Below are 25980 nucleotides of genomic sequence, written 5' to 3' on the forward strand. Positions count from 1 at the left end.
GTATATCCATTAGTAAATTTGTGTACGTATTCATTCAAAGTATACATATTTATTTGAAAACTTTTGAACACTTTTATGATTATTGGTAATTTCATGCATATATCAAGGCATGTTCTTTGAAATCTAATGTAGATTTTTTTTAATGAGTTAATGCTTCTTGCATAGTCTTGATCGATAAAATATTATTTTTATTCCATGTGTTTGCCCCTTAAGTGGATGTTTGTGTGTGAGCCCATTTTGTAGCTTGTGAATGTTTTTTTGGTACTTCGGTAGAACTCTTTGAGTGCCCAATTTGTTGTTTTGGTAAATATCTTTTGGAGGACCTTGTTTCCTTTCATTGGTGAACATCGTTGGAGACATTCATTTCCTTGCATGTTAATTCAAAATATATTTTGGGTATATTAATGTCTTTATGATTATTTATGCATATTTCTATAATATATTAAAAATTATGTTCTAAGTATGTGGTTTCTTAAGGACTCTAATTACTATGAATATAGCTTTTCTATGCCTCTTCTTTTTTGTTGAACAAATGAAATTTTCATCTTGATGCTCTTTTGTGGGCTTTGTTGGTGTGCCCCTAATGAATACTTGTTATTCTTGACCACTTGGATCTTTAATGGACACTAATTTTCTTGATTAACAGTTCCTGTTATTTATAAAATGTTAAATATTATTGTGGATTTTATGTAGCCTTAAAGTTATTAGATTATTGGATATGCATGAATTTTAATCTCTTTGAGAGTATCCATGATTGATAGTGGTATGGTTCATTGAGAACCTTTGTAAGTTTTGGCCTCTTTTATGTTGTATACCATTGTTGTCTCATAATAGACTTATAATCTAGATTTAGCTCTCTCTATATAGCTTGTTTATATTAGCCATACTCATTCTTCATTGTTATTGATATAACTTTGATAGTCTTTGCTTATAAGGTTTATGAAAAAATTATCAATTAATATTTTGTTTGCATATGACTGCACTATATCTCATTTATCATTAATGGTTTTGATTTGAAACTTTGCTTTTCAAATTGGTTCTTCTACATGAACTCACTTATTTGGAATTTGATTTCCGTGAGTGTTTATTGTCTTCTTATGGCATTTGGTTGTCCATCACAAATTTTTATATGATGCATCACTTCTTTTGGCCTTGTTATTGCTGAAAAAATTAGCCATTGAGGTGAGTTATGTGTGCACCTCAAATCATCTTATCAATTTGTAATTATGAAAGTGTATAAGTGTCATGTTGACACATGTCTTAAATCTAATTGATAGTTGATTGGCCCTTGGTTCCATGTTGGCTTTGTTTGAACTAGAGATGTTTGTTGGGGTGACCAGATGAGTTGTGTGCACCTCATCTTTGTCAGTTTAGATTGTTGGCTTATAGTTCGGCTCTAACTGACGATTGTTTGATCTCTGGTTCTATGAATGTGTTGTATCACTCATTTGTTTATTTGGTCACTGTTATTATGTTTGATGCTTATAATGATATTTATTTGTGATGGCTATCTATTTTTGAAACTATGGCACTTCAAAAAATTGTTAAAATTGATATCCTTATTCTTCTTAGTGACATTAGTTTGTTTTCATTACGAGCTCTCTTACCTCGTGTGTTCTCTCCTATTATGCCTTTTATTTAAGTGTCATTTTATCTAGACAAGAGGCATTGTTTATCAGTGTGGTGAGATATGTGCACTCGCTGAAACTGATGTCGTTTATAAGAGATTTTGGATTATCAGTGTGGTGAGTTATGTGCACCCATTGAAATTGATGTTGTTTACATTTTTACAATCATTTGTAAAGTGAGTTATGTGCACCTCTTGTGGATTGTAGTTGATTTGTAAGGGAGCCCTCTATTGCCTATGCATGGTCACAAAGATGACTCTTGCTGACATTTGTGATTGATCTCTTAATTTGTATTGTCAGGGAACCCTGTATTGCATGTGCATGGTCACATTTTTCTTGTTGACATTTGCAATTATGCTCCTGTTCTGATACAATTACATTTTAAGGTTTGAAGGTCAAGTAAGGTGATTGCATGTGATGGTCAAACTATTGTGGAGATTTGCAAACATTATTCATTATGTTATATGAGATTTTTAAATCTCTCCACAAAATTTTTGAATTTTTACTACTCATTTATCCTTATATGAAAAATGATTATTAAAATATTTTCATGCATTTTGCATTGAATATGCTTTAATTGCATGATTAAGGACACCTTAAATTTGTTTCATGATTGGCTGCCCTGTGTTATATATATATAATGTGGATCAATCAAACATTATTTTATGATTTTTGTGAAATTTTAAATCTCTTATAAGTTATTTTCTCTTGGAAAAGTTTTTATTGTAATTGGTCTATAATTGACTCGTTCATTGGCTCTAAACTATTGCATGATTCATTCATACATGCATTAGTTGTATGGTTAATATTGCTTCTAAAACATAATGTTTGATTGATCCATGTTTGTCATATTTATCTTATCTTAACCTTTATTGAATGGTTTGAATTATTTCTTGTATCTTCCGCTGCGTAAAAATGACTTGTTCTCAAAAGGAAATCTATTTATGAGTCAAATACTCTTCTTTGTGGGATTTTATGATTTAAACACCTTTTGTATTAATGTTACTCGACAAATCCTATTTCATGTCTTGCATGCATTAATGTGTTTTTTCTTGATAAATATATGCATTGATTATCATAAAGTTAACTTTCTTTTATTTGTTGGTTGTTTCTTGAGTTTTTCACATCTTATGCATAATTGTGAAGTTTGCCTAGTAGGTTTTACTTTCTCATTTTTAAAGTATTGGGGTATTGTGCATACTTTCATAGATGTTTTCATGAATGTTTAAAGTAATTAATGATTTGTAAGCATGACTTCTTCCATAATATCAATGCATTTTATGATTCTTTGTTTTTCTGATATATAAGTTCTTTTGTATAGTCGGGATATTTGGCTTGCTGTATTTACCGGTTTCTAAGTATTGAAGAGTCTATTAGAGCAAATGATTAACAGAAATATTGAAGATTTTATACACCCTTCAATGAAAGAAAAACATGATGAAGACTTTTAAAGACATAAGTTCTTGTGTATTTGCAAGCTTACGGTTACATCACCGTAAGTTTGAGGGGGGGGAGTTAAGTTATATGTATAACTTCATATATAGTTATATATATTCAAGATATATGTAACTATAATGAATAATGTAATTTAGGTTGCCCACTAGGAGCATTTTGGATATTTTATACAAGTTAGAAAATAGGTTTTCTTTATTCTTCTTTTTAGTTTTTGTATATTTTATTTCTTTGTGTAAGGGCATTATAGCAATATGCCTTCACCTAGTCGTTGGAAGTACTCCCAACGGTCACAAATATGACTGTTGGGACTGTTGGCCTCTTCTTGTCTATAAATAAGGGCTTAAGGCCCATTGTATCAGTTTCTTTGAAGCTGGACCTTGATAAATAAATTCATTATTTTTAAGTGTTGTATCTCTTTTGATATTGTATGGACTCTTGTGCTTGTGTAAGCCTTAGTGCTTTTTAGATTGCCCCATAGTGGACTTGTGCATGTGCACTTTGTGATTGCGTTCTTCATAAGCCTTTAGTGGTTTTTGTGCTTTGGACCATTTATGGGTGTGATTTGTGCCTCTCGAGTAAGGTGTGTGAAGACTCCTTGTTTCATTCTTGGTTGTCAAAGGCGACCTGGACGTAGCCCCACCGCCTGGGCGATGCAGTTTGGGCGGTGGGGCCCTAATTTTCCGCCTAGGTGGTTTATAGTTGTTGACCAAGTGTCAACGACTATAAAAGGGGGGCCATTTTCCCTTTTCTTTTCATTTGCTCTTGCATTTGACTCTCTCCTCCTAGGGCACGAAGAAGAATTTCAAAAAAAAAAGGTACGCTCTCTCTGTCACTCGCTCGATCTCTCTCTCTGAGTCACTCACCTCTCTCTCTTGCTCGATCTCTCTCTCTGTCACTCGTTCGGTCTCTCTCTCTCTCACTCGCCTCTCTCTCTGTTACTCGCCTCTCTGGCTCGGTCTCTCTATGTCACTCGCCTCTCTCTCTTTTGAAATGTTAATAGGATGGTTTGAAAACATTGGCAACTTTCTTTTGAAATAATGCAATTTTCGCATTGCTTTGAGAACAATCATTTCTAAAGATATTATTTCAAGAACAATTTCTAGAGTTCGTCATTTATGTGTTACTAAATGATGCATCTAATCTTACTACACTATGCTTGAATCAGGTAAAGTTGGGCCCCAAAATCTACAAAGCTTCATCAAGTAATTTCCTGGTGCTTCCTTTGATCCTAGTAGCAGCATAGCTCCTTTTACTTCAGCAAAATTTATGTATATGTATCATGTAAGCCTTGATCCCTTAGTGCAGATGATGTAGACTGATGAGATCTTAAAAACCCATGTTGGATATAGTTGGCCAATTTATGAACTATCACATTATGCATGGTCATCTGTTTGTTTTGAAAGCATGTAGTTAACAACCTTTGTTCTAGATGTATATGTTGTTTATTTGGCCTCCCTAAGATTTTTGTTATCTTTGTCCCCCCATGAAAAAGTAAGAACCCCACATCAAGAGCCCAAACTAAACTTTTAAAGAGTAAAATATGGAACAGGTGAAGTTGGGGATGGTATTTACCATTAGTCTGAATTGTTACACGAACAACATATCCTCTACATAGAAGAGATTTCAAAAAAGCATGAAAAACACATACCGTGTCGTCCTGATGCTGATTTCTCCTTCTTTTGGCCTTTGTTGTGGTGAAGTTAAGTTTGAAGTTTGCTTGTCCTAGTGAAATTAACGTATTATGTTTGAAGTTTGGTTGGTAGGTTATTATTTGTTTGATTTATCTGCCCCTAGCTCGTGCAGTTTGTGTTACTCTCTCAATTTAAGTATGCATAATTGTGAAATGGTTTTGTTAGTACAGCCTATTTTTACTTGTCACTAAGACCTATACTCGCCCTTGATTTCTCTAGGTTGGTAGGGCTGCTCACCTTCGTTTTGCCAGATTTTAAGCACAACTAATAGTGACATAAAACCAACAACTATCTTCCACTGATGCAGCTGTTGCGTTACTCTCACTTAGATCTAGCACCAGGCTTGTCGGGTTTATAGTGTTGATTAATTTTATGTTGGATACATATTTGTTGTTAGTTTTAGAACCTTGTTTTAAAATTTTAGATTATTTTTAAACTATTTGGCATTTGTTGATGGTTGTTTGCTTTACTTATTCAATTGTTTTCCTTATCACTGATGAAACACTTTTCCTTATCACTGATCAAACACATTATTTGATTCTTATCATTTTTTTATAACGATAGAAGGGCTTCTTCTACAAGTGCTAGCGGGTCCACTCCAAGCTCGACATTTCCAAATTTGAAAGATATGTAAAACATCAAGCGAAGATCAAGTGATCCAGCATGGGAGTGGGCCTATATTAAGGATAAACACGATCAGAATTTTGTGACATGCCTTAGATGTGGAATAACTTATAAATGAGGCATATATAGAATAAAAGAGCATATACTTGGGATTAGAGGAATCGTGAAGGCTTGTGATAAAACAATTACAGAAATCAAGCAAGTACTTCGAAGAAGAAGAGAGATGAAAAAAAATAGAAAGAGCTAGTTAATATCTATGAAAGAAGTGAAAGTTTGTTCTCAGCTTCTGATTCTGACGAAAGACATGCTGCAGTTTCACATATGGAGGGGCAGTCGAGTAGTACATTCGGCTTGAGACCATCACAGGCAAAAGGGCCTATAGATTCGTACTTCTGAAGTAATGTAACAGAGAAAGAAAGGTAAGCAAACAAACAAACCACATTAGAGAATCGCTTCAAGAAAGAACGGGAAACAGTATATGAGTACATTAGTAAGTGGTTTTATGACGGTAGAATACCTTTTAATACAACAAAATTGCTTTCATTTTCCGGTATGATTGAAGCTATAGGCCAATTTGGACCATGGATAAAGCTTTCATCATATCACGAACTGTGAGAACCACTTTTGCATAAAGAAATTAAAAAAATAGAGTTTTTAGACCAATACAAAGTGTGTTGGTCCAAATATGGATGCAACATAATTTCATATGGCTGGACCGATACAAAAGGGAGTACACTTATCAATTTTTTTAGATAATTGTCCTTTGGGAATAATGTTTTTGAAATCGGTTGATGCATCAAATGAAGTAAAAGATGCAAATTTGCTTTTTACATTATTGAATGATATTATTGAAGAAGTTGGGGAGAAAAATGTAGTTCAAGTTACCGATAATGCCTCCAACAATGTCAAAGCGGGTAAGTTGTTGATAGATAAGAAAAGACATTTATTTTGGACTCCATGTGTTGCACATTGTATAGATTTGATGTTGGAAGATATAGAATAATTGAAAGAGTTGAAGAACATTTTTAAAAAAACAAGGCAATCGGTAGTATTCATATACAAAGTTAAGCATGATGAGAGCACACACACAAAGGAACTTACATAAGCCTGCAGTGGCGAGATTTGCAAATAGATTTTTTAGTTTAGAAAGCATATATAACTGCAAAAAAGGCCTAAGGTCCATGTTTGTTGGAGATGATTAGGCAAAAAATAGAATATCAAAAACATTAGTTGGAAAAAGATGTCAAAGCATGATTTTGAGTTCAAATTTTTGGAAGGGAGTGAGTCGTGCTCTAAAAACAATGGCCCATTTGATTGACGTGCTTCGATTGGTTGATAACGATGAAAAGTCTGCTATGGGTTACATCTACGAGAAAATGGACAATGCAAAAGAACAAATCAAGGTATAAGTTAATTTTTTTGTATTCTACTAATTGTAAATTTTGTTTTTAAAATTTTAACTTAGTTTTTATAATGATTATTTTTAATTATTTTACTTAATAGGCAAATTTGCCCAATGATGGAGAAAGATATGGCCCTATTTGAGAGATAATTAATAAAAAGATGGAGCAATCAATTGGACAAACATTTGCATGTTGCAGGTTTATATTTGAATCCAACCATATATTATGAGTATGAAAATATCAAGTCCAATGAGGAGATAAAGAATGGCTTATATGATGGTATCAACCATCTTGTTCGAAGTGAAGTGGATCGAGATACACTAGTAGACCAACTGATAAGATATAGAATTGCTAGTGGGTCTTTCGGGATGGACTTAGCAAAGAAGAAGAGAAAAGTGCAAACGCTAAGTAAGATGATTAAATTTTATGTACCTCGTTTTATATTTTTTTATAATTTATATATTTTATTACATCTAATTTGATTTTTTTAGTGGATTGGTGGATTTCTTTTGCCATTGGTTGTCTCCAGCTCAAGACCTTTGTTGTTTGAGTCTTAGGCCTTACATGTAGTGCATCTAGTTGTGAACGTAACTGGAGTCCTTTTGAAGTCGTAAAATATTATTTATTACTAATTAGTAATTACTAAATAGCATTTTTTAGTTTGTATATATTTGAACCTTTTTTTTTGCAGAAGAAACTGACTTTTGCACACAAAGTTGAATGATTTGATTTTAATAAAATATAATCGGAGATTGAAGCGAAGATATGATGAGTGAATGAACAAACGAGATCTCGACCCCATCGTCTTAAGAAAAGTCGATGATAACAATTTGTGGCCAAGTGAAGATGAGGCAGTCTTCGAAGATGACATGTCACTTACATGCGATCTTGTTGATAAGGCATCTGGATCGTCAAGGCATAGGGCAGGGGCAAGAACGCGTGATAAAAGACCTAAAAAAAGGTCTGACAAAAGAAAGAAAATGGTGAGCGTGAAAGAAGAAGAGGAAGAAGTTAGCTCTGCAGATGAAACTGAAGAAGAAGAGCAATATATCGTTCAAGATGATTCAGATGATGATGGTGGACTTTCAAGTTCATCATCTGAGAATTAAATTTAAGTTGTTATTGTAAACTTATTATAAACCTGTTGGGGTTCTTTAACTATTTTAAACTTGAATATACTTAAGTTAGTTATGTTATATGTGTCTAGATTTGTTAAATATTTGTATGTCTATATTTTTATTTAGTAATTAATTGGTTATGTTTTAATTTTTTGTATAGGTTATCAATTGCATGGTTTGTTTATTCAATTGTTCTTTGTTTCATTTTTTAACATAGTTATCAATTACATTGTTTTACATCTTTGTAGTGATTAGATTTATTAATTAGTGTTTTAGGAGGTCGATGGAGAGTAGAGGTCTTGGAAGATGCCTCTCAAAGGAATAGTGAAGTGTAACTTTTATAATTTTATAATGCATGGAGGATTATATAGATTTAAATGTCATGTTGTGAAGCATATCAACTCCACTATAAAATTATATACACAGCATTCCTTCGAATATTCGTGTTGAGCTTCTTACTAGTCTTAGAGAAGATGATGAGAGAAAAGCACAAGTACATGCAGCATTTGTGGGACAAAAATTGCCAGAAGTGGTCCCTAATTCAAAAGATGAAGATGACTCGCCATCTTCATCTCAAGCCACTAAACGATGCAATAGACAAAGAAAATCGTTGAAATGAAGGGAGGGGGGAGGAATTATTTATGATACACTCCCACAAAATGTTATAAGAGAAATCAAAGTTGTTGAAGGAGATCTTTGCTCTAGTGATTGGAAAAGTCATGGTGGAAAGGGCCTTCAAGTCTTTTAGGGGAGGGAGCACGCCAAATCACAACAACAACAATGAAGATTAGGGAAGGAGCCTAGATCTTCAGGTTTTCCTAGGTAACTAGATTAAGGAAAACACTTTGACATACTAGCATAGTGGGACCTAAAATTAAACATGTAGATGTTCAATTTGTCAATAGTATCTAGAGTGAATGCCATTTTCTATTTAAACCGTAGTTTGAAAACTCGTCGGGTCAACCCCGTGACTCAGTTGACTCGGCTCGGATCATTCAAGTATTGGGTCAAAAATCAATACAACTCGCCCATGTACAAAACTCAGTTGAGTTAGCCAAGTTTTAGCATGACTCGACCGAGTTTGCCATGACTCAGTCGAGTCATGCATATATATATATACATATTTGATATATTATATATATAATTACATATATTATATGAACAACAACAACAACTACACCTTCATCCCAAAACAATTGGGGTCGGCGATATGAACCAACAAAGAAAATCATTCTGGGTCTTCCACATGAATCCTTCTCATCCAATCATTTCTATCCAATGCCATGTCCTCGGTGAGGTTCAAAGCATTCATATCCTTTCCTATCATCTCAATCCAAGTCTTCCTAGGCCTACCCCGACCTCTTTTAACTAATATATTTTCCCATTTCTCCATCCTTCTAACTGGAGCATCATTAGGCCTTCGCCGAATATGTCAAACCACAGTAAACGATTCTCTCTCATCTTATTTTCAATGGGTGCAACGCCTACCTTCTTACGTATCTCCTCGTTCTGAATCTTATCTTTTATTGTATTTCCACACATCTATCTAAGCATACGCATCTCAGCTACACTCATTTTTTGAATATGATGTCTCTTGGCAGCCCAACATTCCGTACCATATAGTAAAGCGAGCCTAATAGTCGTCCTATAAAATTGTTCCTTCAACCGCAATGGCATTCTACAATCGCACAACACTCCAGTTGCACTTTTCCATTTCATCCACCCAATCTTTATCCTATGATTTACATCTCCATCAATTTCTTCATACTTTTGAATGATAGATCCCAAATATTTGAAACAATCATCCACCGATATTTCTTGCTCACCAAGCTTCACTACACTCCCATCACTACTTCGTTGCTTACTAAACCGACATTCCATATATTCTGTCTTACTCTTACTCAACTTAAAACAACTTGCTTCCAATGTCTATCTCCATAATTCTAACTTAGCATTAACCCCAGCTCTAGACTCATCAATCAAAACAATATCATCAGCAAACAATATACACCACGGCACATTTTCTTGAATTGATCTCGTAAGCTCATCCATCACTATAGCAAATAGGAAAGGGCTTAAAGCAGATCCTTACCAACCGTTATAAGAAAATTGGTTGTCACCCCTCCATAAGTGCGGACATTGGTTACTACTCCTTCATACATATCCTTAATTATACTAATGTACTTGAGAGAAACACCTTTCTTCATCATTGTCCGCCAGAGAACGTCCCTAGGTACTCTATCATATGCCTTCTCCAAATCAATAAAAACCATATGCAAATCTTTGTTCCTCTCTCTATTTCTCTCAATAAGTTGTCTAAGAAGATGTATAGCTTCCATAATTGATCTTTCAGGCATAAAACCAAATTGATTCTCCGATATCATGACAACCTTCCTCAACCTAGACTCAATCACCCTCTCCCAAAGTTTCATAGTATGACTCATGAGTTTTATACCACGATAGTTTGTGCAATCTTGTGTATCACCCTTATTCTTATATAGAGGCACCAAAGTACTATTCCTCCACTCATTAGGCATCTTATTTGTCCTCCAAATCTTGTTAAAAAGATTTGTCAATCATTCTAAACCTTTCTCTCTCAAGCATTTCCAAGCCACGATAGGTATACCATCTGGGCCAACTGTCTTTCTTGATTTCATTTTCTTCAAAGCCTCTGCAATTTCTTTTTTTTGAATCTTGCGCATGAAGTCACGATTCATCTCATGAAAAGGAATGGACAAGTCTCCAAGATCTTGGGCATGACTTCCATTAAATAGCTTATCAAAATATTTTTTTCATCTCTCCTTAATCTCATCTTTGACTAAAACCCTTTGTGTTTCATCTTTGATACATCTAATCATACCTGGATCCCTCGATTTCCTATCTTTCATCTTTGCAAGCCTATAAATATCCTTCTCGCCCTTTTTGGTATCCAACTTGTCATAAACCTCCTTATATACCTTATCCCCCGCGTTTCGAACTACGTTTTTAGTTTCCTTCTTTGCTATCATATACTTCTCCAAATTCTCGTTATCACGACTCTTACTTAAATTTCTATAACACTCTCTTTTAACCTTAATAGCTAATTTGACATCCTCGTTCCACCATGATGTATCCTTACCTAGTGGTGCACCGCCTTTAGACTCACCCAATACCTCCTTAGCTACTTTTCTCATACCACCCGCTATCTTATTCCACATTGATTCTGAATCCTCCTCGAGACACCAATCAACTTCCTTAACTACCTGCTCTACAAACATTCCTTGTTTAGCTCCTTTCAGTGCCCACCACTTAATTCTAGGATCTATCCTATGTCTATCCATTTTGCAGCATTGTCTAATTCTAAGATCTAAAATTAAGACTCTATGTTGTGTAGCTACACTTTCTCTCGGTATAACCTTACAATCGATACAACAACCCCTATCTCTCTTTCTAAGTAGGAAAAAAACTATCTGACTCGTATTAACCCCACTTTTAAATGTTACTAGGTGAGACTCCCTTTTCCTAAACCAAGTGTTTGCTAAGATCATATCATAGGACAAACCAAGATCTAAAATCCTTTCTCCACTTTCGATTCTTTCTCCTATACCATAGCCTCCATGGATACTCTCAAATACATCCCTACTAATGCCTACATGTCCATTAAGGTCACCGCCAATGAAAAGTTTTTCACTATAAGATATCCCTTGTACTACTCCATCTAAATCTTCCCAAAATTGACGCTTAATGGAATCATCTAAACCTACTTGAGGTGCATAAACACTAATAATATTAATAATATTCGTACCTAATACTAATTTAATAAGTAAAATCCTATCACCCTTCCTACGGACCTCAACTACATTATCTATAAACTCACGACTCATAACAATCCCCACTGCATTCCTATTTTTATTTATTCCTGTATACCAAATCTTATATCCCCGAGGTTCTATCACTTTTGCCTTCTCACCTACTCATTTAGTCTCTTGTAGACATAAAATATCAATCTTTCTCCTACACATAACATCTACTAACTCTACCAACTTACCAGTTAAAGACCCTATGTTCCAAGTGGCTAACCTAATTTTATGGTCTTGGACTAACTTCTTTACCCCCACCCGTCCAACAAAGTGAGGGAACCCTTGCCTATTTGACACCACACCCGGGCGCCGGTGTGACGCGTCGCTTCCGGGCAATGACCTAGCAACCCTCGCCCATTTATCACTGCCTCTGGGCCTATAAAGTGCAGCGCGTCACTCAGTAGGGAACGCCCCGACGAAATTCTCATATTGGTTCATATTCATAGGGTATGACTAAGTTTTTTATGCTGGCTGAAATATAATATAAATATTATGTATATTACATATAAAAATATCATACATGCATTAATAATATTATAAAAAATATTATATGATGCATATTATATATAATATATTGATAACATACTATAAAATATACATGGTATATATTTTTATATACTTTATATAAAATATAAACTTAACATGACCCCGCCGCCGAGTTGACCCGGCCGAGTCACGAGTCACTAAAGGACAAGCCGAGTGATGAGTCATTGGGTTTTAAAACCATGATTTAAACCCTCTAGAGGCAATTCAGAGGTTACCATGGAGATTTGGTTGAGAAGATGGTAAGGGACAAGCATCAAAATAGAGATTTCTCCACCTCCTTTTGTTCTAGTGGTCTTCAAGCCGGTAGATTTATCTTAACAATAGATTATAACTGTAGTTCAAGACATCTAAAAACGGCTTTTTGGGAGGAGCTTTCTACTGGAGGTGCAGAGGTTAATTTGTTGCGGTGTCTGGTTGCCAACTTTAACTACATACTATATTCAAAAGACAAAAACAAAACATACATGTAGTATCCCAAGTATGTCGATGTTCATGTAGTTCATTAACTCAACTCAGGTTCTAGATTTGCTAACGGCAGGAGAAGTTTCAAATGCTCATGCAAAAGGTCACCTACTTTAAGAGGATTAGATAGATTTATTGTTTCTCAACACTTCTTAAAGGCTTACCATGGTCTGTTGAGTTGGATCTGCCCAAAGGAAAATATCAGACCATGGTGCAACCATGCTGGAGTGAGGTTCAAGATTCCAACAAAGATTTTTTTTGAGAAATGGTGGATGATGACCCCAGGAATTCAATATTAGGGATAAAGTGGTTGAATGATGTAAGACAGAAGGTGGGCATATCTACACAATCTATCAGCACTGGCATAAGCTTATCAATAGACATAATATCGGGGGTGGGTTGAATAAGGAGGGTCGTGACAAATTCAAATAAATAGATAGTGAGGAGAATAAATAATCTATTTTGCAGGTGAGGTGGTTGCACCAAGACCCCCAAGACTCATCAAATGGAGAACGTAATAAAGGAGCCTTTCGAATTAATTAAGGAGTGGAGGATAAAGAGAATAACTCAAATGAAATCAGAGGTAAAGACGCAAGAGTGCCTTGTCTAAGTGAATGCAATCAAGATACTAAAATTTTCCAATCATTCAGCCTCCCAAAGAAAAAAGGTCAATCGTATTACTTCGATGAAAAAAAATTACTAATTGGTGAAAGAGGATAATCTTTTGGCAAAAACCTTGAACTTCATTCTTTTGATGTTCAAGTTGAAGTCAAGTGTAGAGGACCAATTGAATGGCAATAACATGAAGAGCATTAACACGCATCAATAGAATGCACTAGAAGAAGCTTTTAATAAGGAAGATGAAATCCAACACGCAGTATGGCGCCTTGCAAAGGGGAAGCCTTGGTCCCAGATGGATACCCTTTGGAATTCTTTAACTGGTTTTGGTCGATTTGCAAAGAGGAATTTATGGCTTTTCTGGATGAGTTTTCAGCACATCCCCTTTAATTGAATTCTCATTCCAAAATCAACTTCAAGTGAAGCTGAAGATAATAATCAGTTCATGCCTATCTCCCTCCTCAACAGTCTTTACAAGATTGTAGCAAAGATACTCGCCTTGAGACATGGGTCGATGATTGATCTCACCCACACAATCTGTTTTTGCCCAAGGGTGCCATATACTTGAATGGCGCAGTTATACCTAACAAGGCTATTCACTTGATACCTATGTCACCTGGGTACGGGTGAAGGTATGACGCGGCAGTTTGAAAAAATGTGGGTACGGGGACAAGGCTATATATATATATATATATATATATATATATATATATATATATATATATATATATATATATATATATATATATATATATATAGAGAGAGAGAGAGAGAGAGAGAGAGAGAGAGAGAGAGTGTGTGTTTGGATCTAGATCAAATGTGGATCTATGTTTGGGTCCACATCTAGTCCACACCAACTTTTTCAATCTCCCCCTCCCCCTCTCTCTTTGGGTCTAGATCAAGTGTGGATCAATTTTAGGGTCCACACTTGATCCAGACCCACCTTTTTTAATAAAAAGGTGGGTGGGCATCAACCTCTCTCTCTCTCTCTCTCTCTCTCTCTCTCTCTCTCTCTCTCTCTCTCTCTCTCTCTCTCTCTCTCACACACACACACACACACGGGTAGATTGGAAGAACGAGAAGACGAAGAAGAGGAGAGACCCAACCCTAACCGATATGCCCTCTATCTCTTTCTTCCTTTTCCTTTCTTTTCTTCTTCTTCCCCCTCTTACTTTTTCTTCTTCTTCCTCTTTCTTCTTCCTCCCTGCCTTTCGCCGAAGAAAAAAAATTGGGTTGGGTTAGGGTTGGCTAATCCAGATCAACATGTACCCATGTAGAGTCTAGTACCCGCACCCGTGTCGACACGGGTACGCCGACTGGTTTGGTGTGTCCTGGTTACATAGCTTGATCCGTGCTTCGAAGATCCTTGCTTTTATGTTAATGGTTAAAAGTCAATTTGATAAAGGCATTCAACACTATCCAATGGGAATTCTGGATAGACTGTCTTAATCATATGGTTTTCGAAGCCAAATGGATTGCATCGTTCAAACAGCACACTTCCACTGCATCTATATCAGTTATAAATCAACAGAGTAGATGAGGCACATTTTGATATGAGGAAAGGGTGTTGCCCTTCCCTGCTCCTCTTCAATATAGCTTGTGAAGGTCTCATTACATTGATGGATAAGAACATCTGTGAGGAGCTTATATCGGTTTGCCAATTAGGAATAGACCCATTGATTGTCCTACAGTTTGCAGGCTATATTATACTCATGGGAACAGCTACCATTCCTCAAATTTGACAAGCTTGGCTATGAAGGTAAACAAAAGTAACTATGAATTTTTATCCTTAATGTTGAACCCAAGCAAGGAGCACACCAGAACACATGTTCTGCTGCTCACAAGATTTGCTGCCTACAAAGTACCTCGGACTGAGGCTTCTCGAAGGGGGAGGAAAAGGAGACAGAATTTTCACAAAAACTATCTTGGATTCACTTGCTAGCAGGATTATGCTTGCTAAATGTGTAAGTAATCGTCCCATCATATCTATTAACAATTTTCTTAATGCCTAAGGTTTCAGAGAAAAGGAATTGAAGCTGATATGAGATTTTATTTGTATGCACCAATGCACAGAAATTTTGCTCACCCGTAAGCTGCAGTCAAGTTCTTCTCCCATCATAATTGTGGAGTATAGAAATTGAGAGCTTGTTGCTCCTTAATTAAGCATTTCTAACAAGGTGATGGTAGGAATTGTATGTTGTTGGTAAAACCTTTGGCAAGGATACCAACAGCAAAGTGTAGAATCAGTGAATATCCTCGGAGTTGGGCAGTAATAAATAGGTGGAAGTAAGGTCTCTTGTTTGGAGGGACTGGTTTTGGGTCCTCTATGACTTTACTTCTAAGGTGGACTTAAAGCTTGGTAACGGCTATAAGTTCAGTTTCTGGAATGATAAATTGTATGGCATGCATTCAATGGCTGCTTCCTTTCCTACTCTATATGACACTGCTAAGGCCAACGGGTGCTAGAGAACGACTGTTGGAGACCTAATGAAGGGTGGATTATCCACTTCAGACAATGTTTCAAAGACAGTGAGCTCCTCAAATGGCAATCTATTGAACATGCTGGCAGCTTGGAGACCAATTCAGGAAGAAGGTAAAATTATCTACAGCTTTTTACAGGTTGAGCCTTCCATGGAGCCTTTTGCTAAGAAGGCTATGCCAATAGCCAAGGTCTTTGTTGGATTGCTTCCTTGGACAAAATCAACACATCGGGCAATCTAATAAAGAAAGGGGTTGATGTAGCGAGCTAATGTTGCTTATGCAAGTCTAACAAGATGACGATGACAAATCTCTTGTGATTCTGTCCTCAATTCCAGTGTATTCAGACTGGTGTGACCAGATTTAAACTTCAGTTTCACCAAGGACATCCACTAGAGGATTAAACCTTCAGTGAACGGCACTCTGAAGGAGTTTGCGCTGGAAACTCATATAGAAGTTGAAGTTATGGCTATTTTGAGCTTGGTGGAGCATATGCCTAGAAAGATATGATCGACTCTTTGATGGGAAATCAACCAACTGTTTTGTTTTACACAACCATATTCAAATTGATATCTTTCCTTGTGCCACCAATAAATGACCCATGTCCTTTCTTGGAACGGGAACCATAGAACAGGTAATACATTGATATAAATGGAGATTTCTGTAGTGTTATTTTAATTGTGACTTCTTGTCACCTGAAGTAATAAAGGCTCTATTTTTTCCAAAAAAGGGACATAAACAATATGAACACAAAGTTCATATTCGGGTCAGATATCCGACCAACCTGAACCTGTTTAGTCGGGTTTGGTAAACATTTTCACAGACAATCAAGAAATTGGGTCACTAATTGTTCACCTGCAACTAGGGATTCAAATGGTACAGATTCAGGTCAGATATCCGACCAACCTGAACCCATTTAGTTGGGTTTGGTAAACATTTTCACATATAATCAAGAAATTGGGTTAGATTTGGTTACAAAAATTAGAATCCGCCCGGATTCAGACTCGAGCTCTGTATTACATTATGATCCGATCGGATCCTTGTATGCATGTATATTTTCAAAAATGGCAACAACCATGAGCTGCATTTAGTACAGTTTTGCAAATGTGGATGCATCATCAAAAAGCAGCAATGACCCCTACAAAGGTAAAAATAGCAACGTTCTAGGCGGCATTTAGTACAACGTGACATTCTTCAAAAAGATGCAATGAAACTTGCAAAACGTGTAAATATTTTCAAAAAACAGCAATGTCCCCATGAAGGTAAGTGGCATCCATGTGTGAAAGGGTTGTGAGATGCAATAAACGTAGTTAAGACGCCATATTCATAGGATTTGGCCATGTGTTCATTGCAATAAATTTGGGTTTGCACATCGGTTCCTATAGCTCATAAGAAATTTTAGTCAGACTCAGATAGGAGTCAAATTTGATCTTAAGAGTTACGTTAACTCTGATTCGGTTGGGGTAATTTTGCATCTAACTTTGAATCCAAATAAAGAAAATATGATTAATTAATTGGGTTTGGTATAACCAACATCTGGATCAAATCCAACCTGTTTATATTCCTACCTGCCACCTATCAAAACATTCCTGAAGGAGATCTGTATATGGAAAATATCTGAAAAAACTTGCATTTTGATAGTATCAAAAACATATCACATTTGCTATGATTTTTCCATAGTTATATGCATACCAATCTTCACTATATATCCACAATGCAATTACTGAGGATATTATAAGATGTCTATAAATCTCGGGAAAATACAGCCATTAAAAATAAAAATATGAAAGTTAGTACAAACAAAAAGAAAAAAATAGGTTTTCACATTTTTATAAAAAATTTAAAAAATAAAATAATTCTCAAATATTAGAAAATAAGGATTAATAAAATCACATTTAAAAGTATGGAGAAATAATAAAATATACAAAACAATGAATATATGACAATCACATTGCAATATATATATATATATATATATATATACACACACTAATATTTTGAATATATCATGATAACTTACCTATTAACAGATTTTGAATACGTAGCAACAATGCCATGGTCTATTTGGAAATTTGTGATAATAAGTTTTTCCACAAACATATTGGCAAGTTTTCTCCTAGGGAAGAAGTTTTTTCCCAAGCAAACCAAGCTTAAAGCCTAATACGTACCACATAATTTTTCCTACCCAATATTTTTTTGTGCTTCATCCCATGTCAAAAAACGTGGAAAGATTTATTCCAGGATCAGCTTTACTATAATTCATGGTGACACTTTTGTTTTTCTATTAAAAATTCTCACTTCCAAACATGCCCTAAAAGCTTAATGACAGAATGAAGCCAGCTCCAAAGTACCGAACCAAAAAAATCCCTAGATAACCAACCTAATTAGAAAAAAAAAGAAAGAAAAACACTACCACATCCAATACATATTGGGAATATTGGATTTGTTCAATATTGATGTAGATTGGGGATGTTTTGGGCCCTGAATGACATATCAAGCCAAATGCATTCAATTTTATAACAAAAAACCAGCCAAACATATCAGACATGATTCACAATGTGCTATCTACAATTCTTCATGAAAATCAGGCTAAAGTGATGAAAACACAGATCATGCACATTGGAGCAACTAAATGAGCACCTAATTCTCAACAAGCTAAGAATAGATTTCTAACTTCATACCAATGCCTCTCCGCACAATCACAATCCACATGTTGACAAAGCACTATAAAGCCACAAAACATTAACCATATTGTATCCATACAAGTTTCTGTATTAAAGTCATAAACCGACAAAGGAACTCTTAAAGAAACTAAATATCCAGAAACATAAAAAAGTCAACAGGAGAATCTCATGTCATATCGCATTACAACCAACATTCAAATAAACAACTGCAGGCCACAAGAAACTTTGAATAAGTAAAACATCGATGAATGGATAACATGATATATATATATATATATATATATATATATATATATATATATATATATATATATATATATATATAATTTAGCTTTTCCAAGAGATGAAGGAGAACTTGCCTGAAAACGGGAGAGCTGCTCTTTGGAGATCTTTGAAGTCAAAGTAGATATAACAATAGAGCTGTTCAGCTCCTGAAGCTTCTGCACAGAGGCCAGTGCACGATTCTTGCCAATATCTTCCTCAGAGAAAAGAAAGTTGCTAGATAAGTCCCACAACTCAACTGATCCTTCATCATGCAAAGTGACAGACTTCACGCCAGCTAGTATCAGGTTCTTCGCTGCACCAACAAAGAAACCAAATAAGAACCCCTGAATAAAAATTGTTTGGGCAGCGACATAAATGGCACTAATTTTGATTACAAATACCGTAACTGATTGCAAACTAAAAAATATAACAAACATGGCCATTTTATTGTTTTCATGACAGTTTTGCCCTTTAGTTTGGTCAAAATCATGGTGCTTGAATTTTTTTAGCAAACAACTTACATGGGGCCTGATTTTTCCAGACAACAACTTACATGGCACCTGAGTTTTACAAGTGACACTTACATGGCGTCTAATTTTTTAGGCAACAACTTAGCCAAGTGGTTTGATCAACGCATCTAACTTTGTAGGTGACAAAAAGGTAAAACCATCAAGAAAAAAATCACGTGGCCAGATTTGTTATATTTTGAGTAGTGAATCGGCCATGTTGGACATATTTCTCTAGTCTCGGCCAAAACACCTAAAGGTGCCAGAAGTGAGCGCCTTCTATGTCATTGTTAGTAAATTGTTTTCATCAAATAAACATGAATAGGGGAAGGGGGAACAAAGAAACACATGCACGAACGCACGCACTCTTGCATGCACATACACGTGTGCGCAAAAGTCACTACAACCACGCAATGATGTTCAGCTCAAAATAAGCACTAAACCAACTCTTAATTTCAAAAATTGAGATAGGACTAGATAAAATGTAACGCATACACGCACGATTAACAGTAGGGTCAATTTAGGGGGATCTTATCAATTAATTTCCCTAAAGAAACCACTCAATCATAGAATATATCAAGGAAAGATAAAAAAGATTGATCAACCATAAATCCAAAAATTGGCACCATAAATGGTCGGATTCATTTAGGGAGATCTGTTCAACCTTTCATAGAAACACAATTTCTCACAATTAACATCAAGAGAATGAAAAAGAGTATCACCAACTCTGACAACCTTCGATAAGAAGATCAGGCACAGAAACACAAACTTAAGCAAGAAAGATCGCCGAGGAGATATTCAGGACGCACCCACTTCGGCGCCTAGACCCTGCATCCCAGAGATGAGGACGTTCGATGCGGCGAGCCTCCGCATCGTCTCCCTCCCATAGACAGCGAGCTGTCTGCTGTGCAGATCCTCGTCGATGTCTGGTGGGTTCCCATCGTCGCAGGCCATCGTCTCCAGACCGTTGTTGTTGTTGTTATTCCCCGTGGCGATCAAGCAGTCGATCCGCGGCTTCTTCAGCAAGCTTTCCGTTTCGACGTCGTCTCCGCCAACCCTCCTTCTAGGAAGCATATAGTGCAATAAACTGCTCAAACCACACCACGGGACGCAGTCACCAACATCATTCCCACAAAAAAAACAAGACAACCCCCAACCCCAAACCTAATCTCCCCAAGACGTTCCCAACACAGGGATCCCTGAAAACCATAAGGGGTCAATCTTCATGGACCCAGAGGGAGATGCAAGCCGTAGCTTTCGGCCATTAATTTAGGGTTCAAGATAAAGGGGAAGAGAAAAAGAGGAGGAATAAAGGTGAAGAGCTTACCAAAGATGGATTTGGACGGACGGTGCAGGAAAGGAATCGGATTCCGTGGCCGGCGGAAGTGGCCGGATATCGGCTCTAGTGGTGTCGATGGTGGACGGAGGCGGTGGTGTCGATGGTGGTCCTAGGGTTTCGGTGGAGCATCTCTTCTACCAAGCGTGAGCTTAAAACTCCACCACCAGAGAGAGAGAGAGAATGGAAGGCTTCGTGTGTGGGAAATGAAAGGCGATATCAGAGAAACAGAGAGAGGGCTTGTCTAGTGAATTTATAAGAAAATGTCCGTACTGTCCTTAAAAATGACATGTTTATCGAAATGCCTCACGATTTGAGAAATCCGCCTGTGCCTACAATCCCAAATACCTTACTTTATTTGGACCTTTTTACCTTCACAACCATGGACCTTACAAAGTGTTCAAATTTGTGAAATGCGTGACTTCGCAAATACTATTTAATATTCACATGTATCGGATAACATTTGCTACATAGTATGTAAATCTCTTTTAACTAAATAATCTTCACAGGATGTTCACAAATGTTTGGCACTGTCGCATATTAGTATTTAAGAATGTCCACATATAATGCCTCAAATTTTTTAACCGTATGAAATTTATTAATAAATACCAGTCTTTGCATTGGAATTGGCATTTAATATTGATGATTATTAGGTTTATCATGAAAATTGAATCTTAAAATGGTCAAAATTGGGTTTGGATTAGATTCTTTTGGATTGAAGGACATAATCATCATTTTTTTAGAATGTTGACCATGGGCATTTTTGGCTTTAGGATATGCTTGGTATTGTTGAAAAAGGGCTTGATTTTAGTGAAATGACATTTTTGAAAATATGAGTACAGCAAATGATAAAAAGGTATGAAAATATGTGATAGGTATTACTTTTGATTGTAAGGGCATTATGATCATTTTAGCATAAACAACATACTTGGATGGGTGTCAAGTGGCCCTACCCACCTTGAGGTTTAGCCACGTTAACCCCCCCATCCCCACTAATAATGATCTTAATGGTTTTTTTCCTTAATCCTCTTCTTTCCCCTTATCTCTCTTTCTCTCTCTCCTCTCCCTACCTCACACACCCCTCCTCTGGTACTCTCGCTTCCCATTCATCAACCCAGCACCCTTCACCCACGAGCTCTCTCTAACTTTGGTGGAGTTGGACCAGAGGAGACAATTTTTTCAACATCTTTGAGTTTTTTAAAAGAAGGAGCAAGTTTCACCTTCAGTGGATTTAAGCTTGAGGAGCCTTAGGGATGGTGTTAGTAGAGAATTATGTTGTTTTGGGCGATTATATGAGGTATGGTCACTACTTCACGTTTTGTTTGTTGATATGTAGTATGTACATAGGAAAGTGTGTATTTGGAATAGGAAATCATGTTTTTTTTTTTATTCTAGCATGACTATGAGTAATTTGTGTATTTTTACGTAGTAGTTGGGATTTTAGCATGTTAAAACTATGTTTAGATGGTTTTGATCTTTAAGAATATGGCATGTTTCGAATGTGTTCATGCTTAGAATTGTTAGTGGTAGCATGCTTGGTTTTTCGGTGTGTTTGGATTTGATTTAGATTTTTTCCTATGTGGGACAGGATTATGTGCATATTGGATGAAATGGGATGCCAAATTCATGAAAATCTAGGGAAAATTGTGTTGGATCATTTTTTGACACCCATAAGAATGTTAGGAAAGAATTTTTAATGTTTTGGGTGCATGCGACCTAGGTTTTTCTAAGTTTTTGACCCTAGGATTGAATTGTCGAGTGTCAGGGATCGACTCTCTACTTTTTGGGTTCACTTCTGAGAACCTAAGGGTCGACTCTTGCTAATCATTGGTTGATTCCTCTGTGTTGAGGATCAACTTCTAAAGATCAAAAGTTGATTCCTCTGTGTTGAGGGTCGACTTCTGCAGAGTACCACTTGATTCCCTAGTGTGAGGGTTGACTTCTGTGATATAGGGGTTGACTCCTAGAGATACAAAACTTGGTTTTTGTGATGAAAATTGGGTTTTTAGTTGTGTTGTCTGTTCAGTAGATTTTATTTGGAGCATTGTGTTATACTTGGTTTGATGGACCAACTTGTGTCATTAAGCACATAATTCATGGTTTGTGAAGGAAATTCATGTTAAATGAATTAGGTGAGTTGACCCCTAAACTCAGAAGGGTCGACTCTTGAGTGATTTATATGGTTTATATTGTTGATCTTTGTGACATGAGACACTAACTTGATTTTGGTTGATCCAAGAGGGACTGAGTTCATACATAGATAGATGAATATTTCATATTGTATGATGTGTATTGCACGTGGATATGGAGTCCCACTAATTTTAGTAATGAGGATGGTAATATCAATGAGAATAAAGATGCATAAATTCGTATAATAAAAAAATTTAGGGTGATGTCCTTAGATGTATCTTGTTACAAGAGCATGTTTTGGGTATTGATCAAGGGTACCAAAAGGGCACATTATGAGATTATTTGATGCATAAAAAACATTAATTAAAAACAAGATACCCTAAATGTTTGTCACGAAAGGTGACATGAGCTCACTTATGTTTGTGGCTTAAGCTATCTTGTCAAATGTGAACAATCATGCACCAACCCCATGGGAGTTAGACAATTGATTATGTTCCCATCTTTTGGATCATAGGGAACAGTTCCCCACAACAATAGCTTAGAAAACACTAGACTCTAATACTCAAGGTAGAGGTGAAATGGTTGTAGTATGCCTAGTAGTGTACTACATTGAGCACAGGGAGAGAGACAAGGTGTTCCAGAATCTGGGTCCTAGGGAGAGGGATGGCCTTGGTGAAGGATCTTAAACTCTAGTGCAAGTGTCTTGGTGTCCTCAAATGGTTAAAAGATATAAGAAAATTGATGAATGAGCACCCCTTGAACATAATGAAGATGCTCATAGTTGTTAGGGGAGTAGTGCTCCTATGGTGTTAATCATGATTGTTACAATAAATGTGTGTAGAGAATAGCATGTATTGCAACAATAATTAAATTAAAAAATTTAATAAAATATTCATGCATCTAGGTAGACATGGCATGAGTTCATGGGATTGGTACATAGGGCACCTGAGGGTCGACTTGTCTTGAGTTGAGTGGGTCAACTCCTCTTTGATTCAATTTGGTATTCTGTTGGGCCAAGGATTGACCCCTGAGTTAGGAGGGTCTACTTCTCTTTTATTTTGTGTTGTATTAAGGCTTGAGGGTCAATTCTTTCTTAATTGGTTAAAGTTTTGTTCACCCTATCGAGGGTTGACTCCAGGGACAACAGAGTCAATACCTCTTTATTTGGCCAAGTGGTTTGGCTTTATGTTGATACCATGACGGTACGTTGTGTTATGAAAAGAAGCATTGTTGGTTAACTTGGAAGTTTATTAAGGGTCGGCCCTTAAGACGACGGGGTCGACACCTCTTGTGATCTTGTTGATCCATGCTTAGTGTTGATTCATGGTACTATGCAAGTATCTTGAGTTGTTTTTTTTGTTGAGTGTCATGTTTTGTGCCATGTCTTGACCTAAATCTAAGTATCGGGGTGATACTTTGTGTTGTTTTGTTGTCCATACTTGTGAATATGTGAACATTATTCTTGTGGCTAGTGCCCGAGGGGTGTTGTGAACTTTGGCTTAGGGTACCGATACCTAGAGGGTACACTATTTTGTTGGTTGTATGTTATTTTTCATGGTGTTAGTTGTGTCTTGGCCAAGATGCTAGCACCATGATGGTACGATATGTAAAGTGTTTGCTCTGATTGCCTTAACCACAAAAATATGAGACATGAATGTATATTATGTTATAGTTGTGAGCTTATGCCAATTGAATTTTGCCACCAGATACCAGTAAGTTTTTATTGGATCGATTTTCCCTGGATTGGGATGATTTGCACTCGCCTATATATGACTTGAGTTTGCAAGTCTATGTTGAAATTATCCTAGAGTTTATCCTTTGGATTTGAGATGGTTGGATTTGGGGTCAACACTAGTGTATGAGGGTCAACTGCCAGCTTGTGTTGTGTAGCTTGTGGGTCAACCTTTGTGTTGAGAGGGTTGACTCCTTTGTGTTTCAGTTTGTGGTGTAGACCTGAAGGTCGACACGTATGGTTGAAAAGTCAACTCTTCTTATTTAGGATTTTCAATCGTAGATGCTTTTTATGTTAGTCTTAGTGATTGTTATTGAGTGGTTGGACCATACTAAGACACGTGTAGTCTCATACCTCTTTACTTCAAAGTTTTCAGGTGCTTAGTTTGTTGATGGATGGTTCAATGCAGTGGACTCTATGACATCTGCATGGACTTTTTCTGGGAGTTTTGTTGTTTTTGAACTTTGACAAAATGGTTTTGGTTGAAATTTATAACTTGTTTACTTATGAAGTGAATGAAAGTAATTTGTGTCAAGATTTGTTTATGTTGAGAAAATTGGTTTAGGTTTTCACCCAATGTTGGAATGGTACATTAGGATTGACTTAAGGTCGATGTCGATATGGTACCTATGAACATAATAATATTGGCCTATAGTCGGTGTCGTAATGGTACATAAAGAAAATGATAATTTTAAAAAAAATGCTCAAAGTATTTAAATAATTGAGGTCCTAGTTTGGAACCCATATTTTAAAAAAGGGTATTATAAATAGAAAATGTCTTTCACTGTCCTTGCCTTTCAAAAAAGAAAATTTTTAAATAATTTTTTAAAATAAAAAATTGGGTGTCACACCTCAACCTTCAAACTCGTATGCAAATATCACAAATATGGTGATACTTTCATAAATAATATATGACCTTTGTGAAGAGTGTGTGTGAATCTTCTTGGATGAAATTCACTTTATTGAGATATGAAAATATGTGTTGACATGCATAAATTTTTAGCATGTGAATTTACGTACATGTGCATGCATGTTGAATCATATATAAAGCCATATTTTTTTTTCAATTGTTTCTGGAAAGAACCCTAACCCTTGTCCTTCTACAACCCCTAATCCTTTTTTCTCTCTCCTTGTTGCAATTCCCGTAAAATCTTTTTGCTTCATTTTGATGAGGTTGCAGTATCCTTCTCATCCACTTTCCTAGTTAGGTCAAAATGTGAGTTTCACACAAACAATATATATGCATATTGTTTTGTTTTGTTCCAAACTTTTTCCTTTTTTTGTAGATATGAACATTTAATAGCCTTGCAATATGTGTGTTTGGTTGTTATTGAGAATGTTCTCTTTGGCATTAGATTTATCAATTAAGGTTTACTATATTGATGCTTTATATATATATTTGTCATTGCTATAGATGATTTATGTTTGTTTGTCATTTATTTAATATTTGGTGGTTTTGTGTTGGG

The 25980-nt window shown here is 36.1% G+C and overlaps 1 protein-coding gene across 1 annotated transcript in view; it reads right to left on the reverse strand.

Annotated features, from left to right (window-relative positions):
- LOC149821071 (ubiquitin-activating enzyme E1 1-like) overlaps positions 1-20881 on the reverse strand; it is a 41115-nt gene extending 20234 nt beyond the window's left edge. The window contains exons 1-3 of the mRNA XM_089982888.1: positions 20644-20881; positions 20126-20403; positions 18906-19123 (exon numbers count right to left, since the gene is read on the reverse strand). Of these exons, the coding sequence (XP_089839014.1) occupies positions 18906-19123; positions 20126-20390 (483 nt within the window). The 5' untranslated portion in view covers positions 20391-20403; positions 20644-20881. The remainder of the gene's footprint in view (positions 1-18905; positions 19124-20125; positions 20404-20643) is intronic.
- Positions 20882-25980: the final 5099 nt, after the last annotated feature.

The sequence above is a fragment of the Nuphar pumila genome, chromosome 12, assembly GCF_984573655.1.
Source record: "Nuphar pumila chromosome 12, dmNupPumi1.hap1.1, whole genome shotgun sequence".
Lineage (NCBI taxonomy): Eukaryota > Viridiplantae > Streptophyta > Magnoliopsida > Nymphaeales > Nymphaeaceae > Nuphar > Nuphar pumila.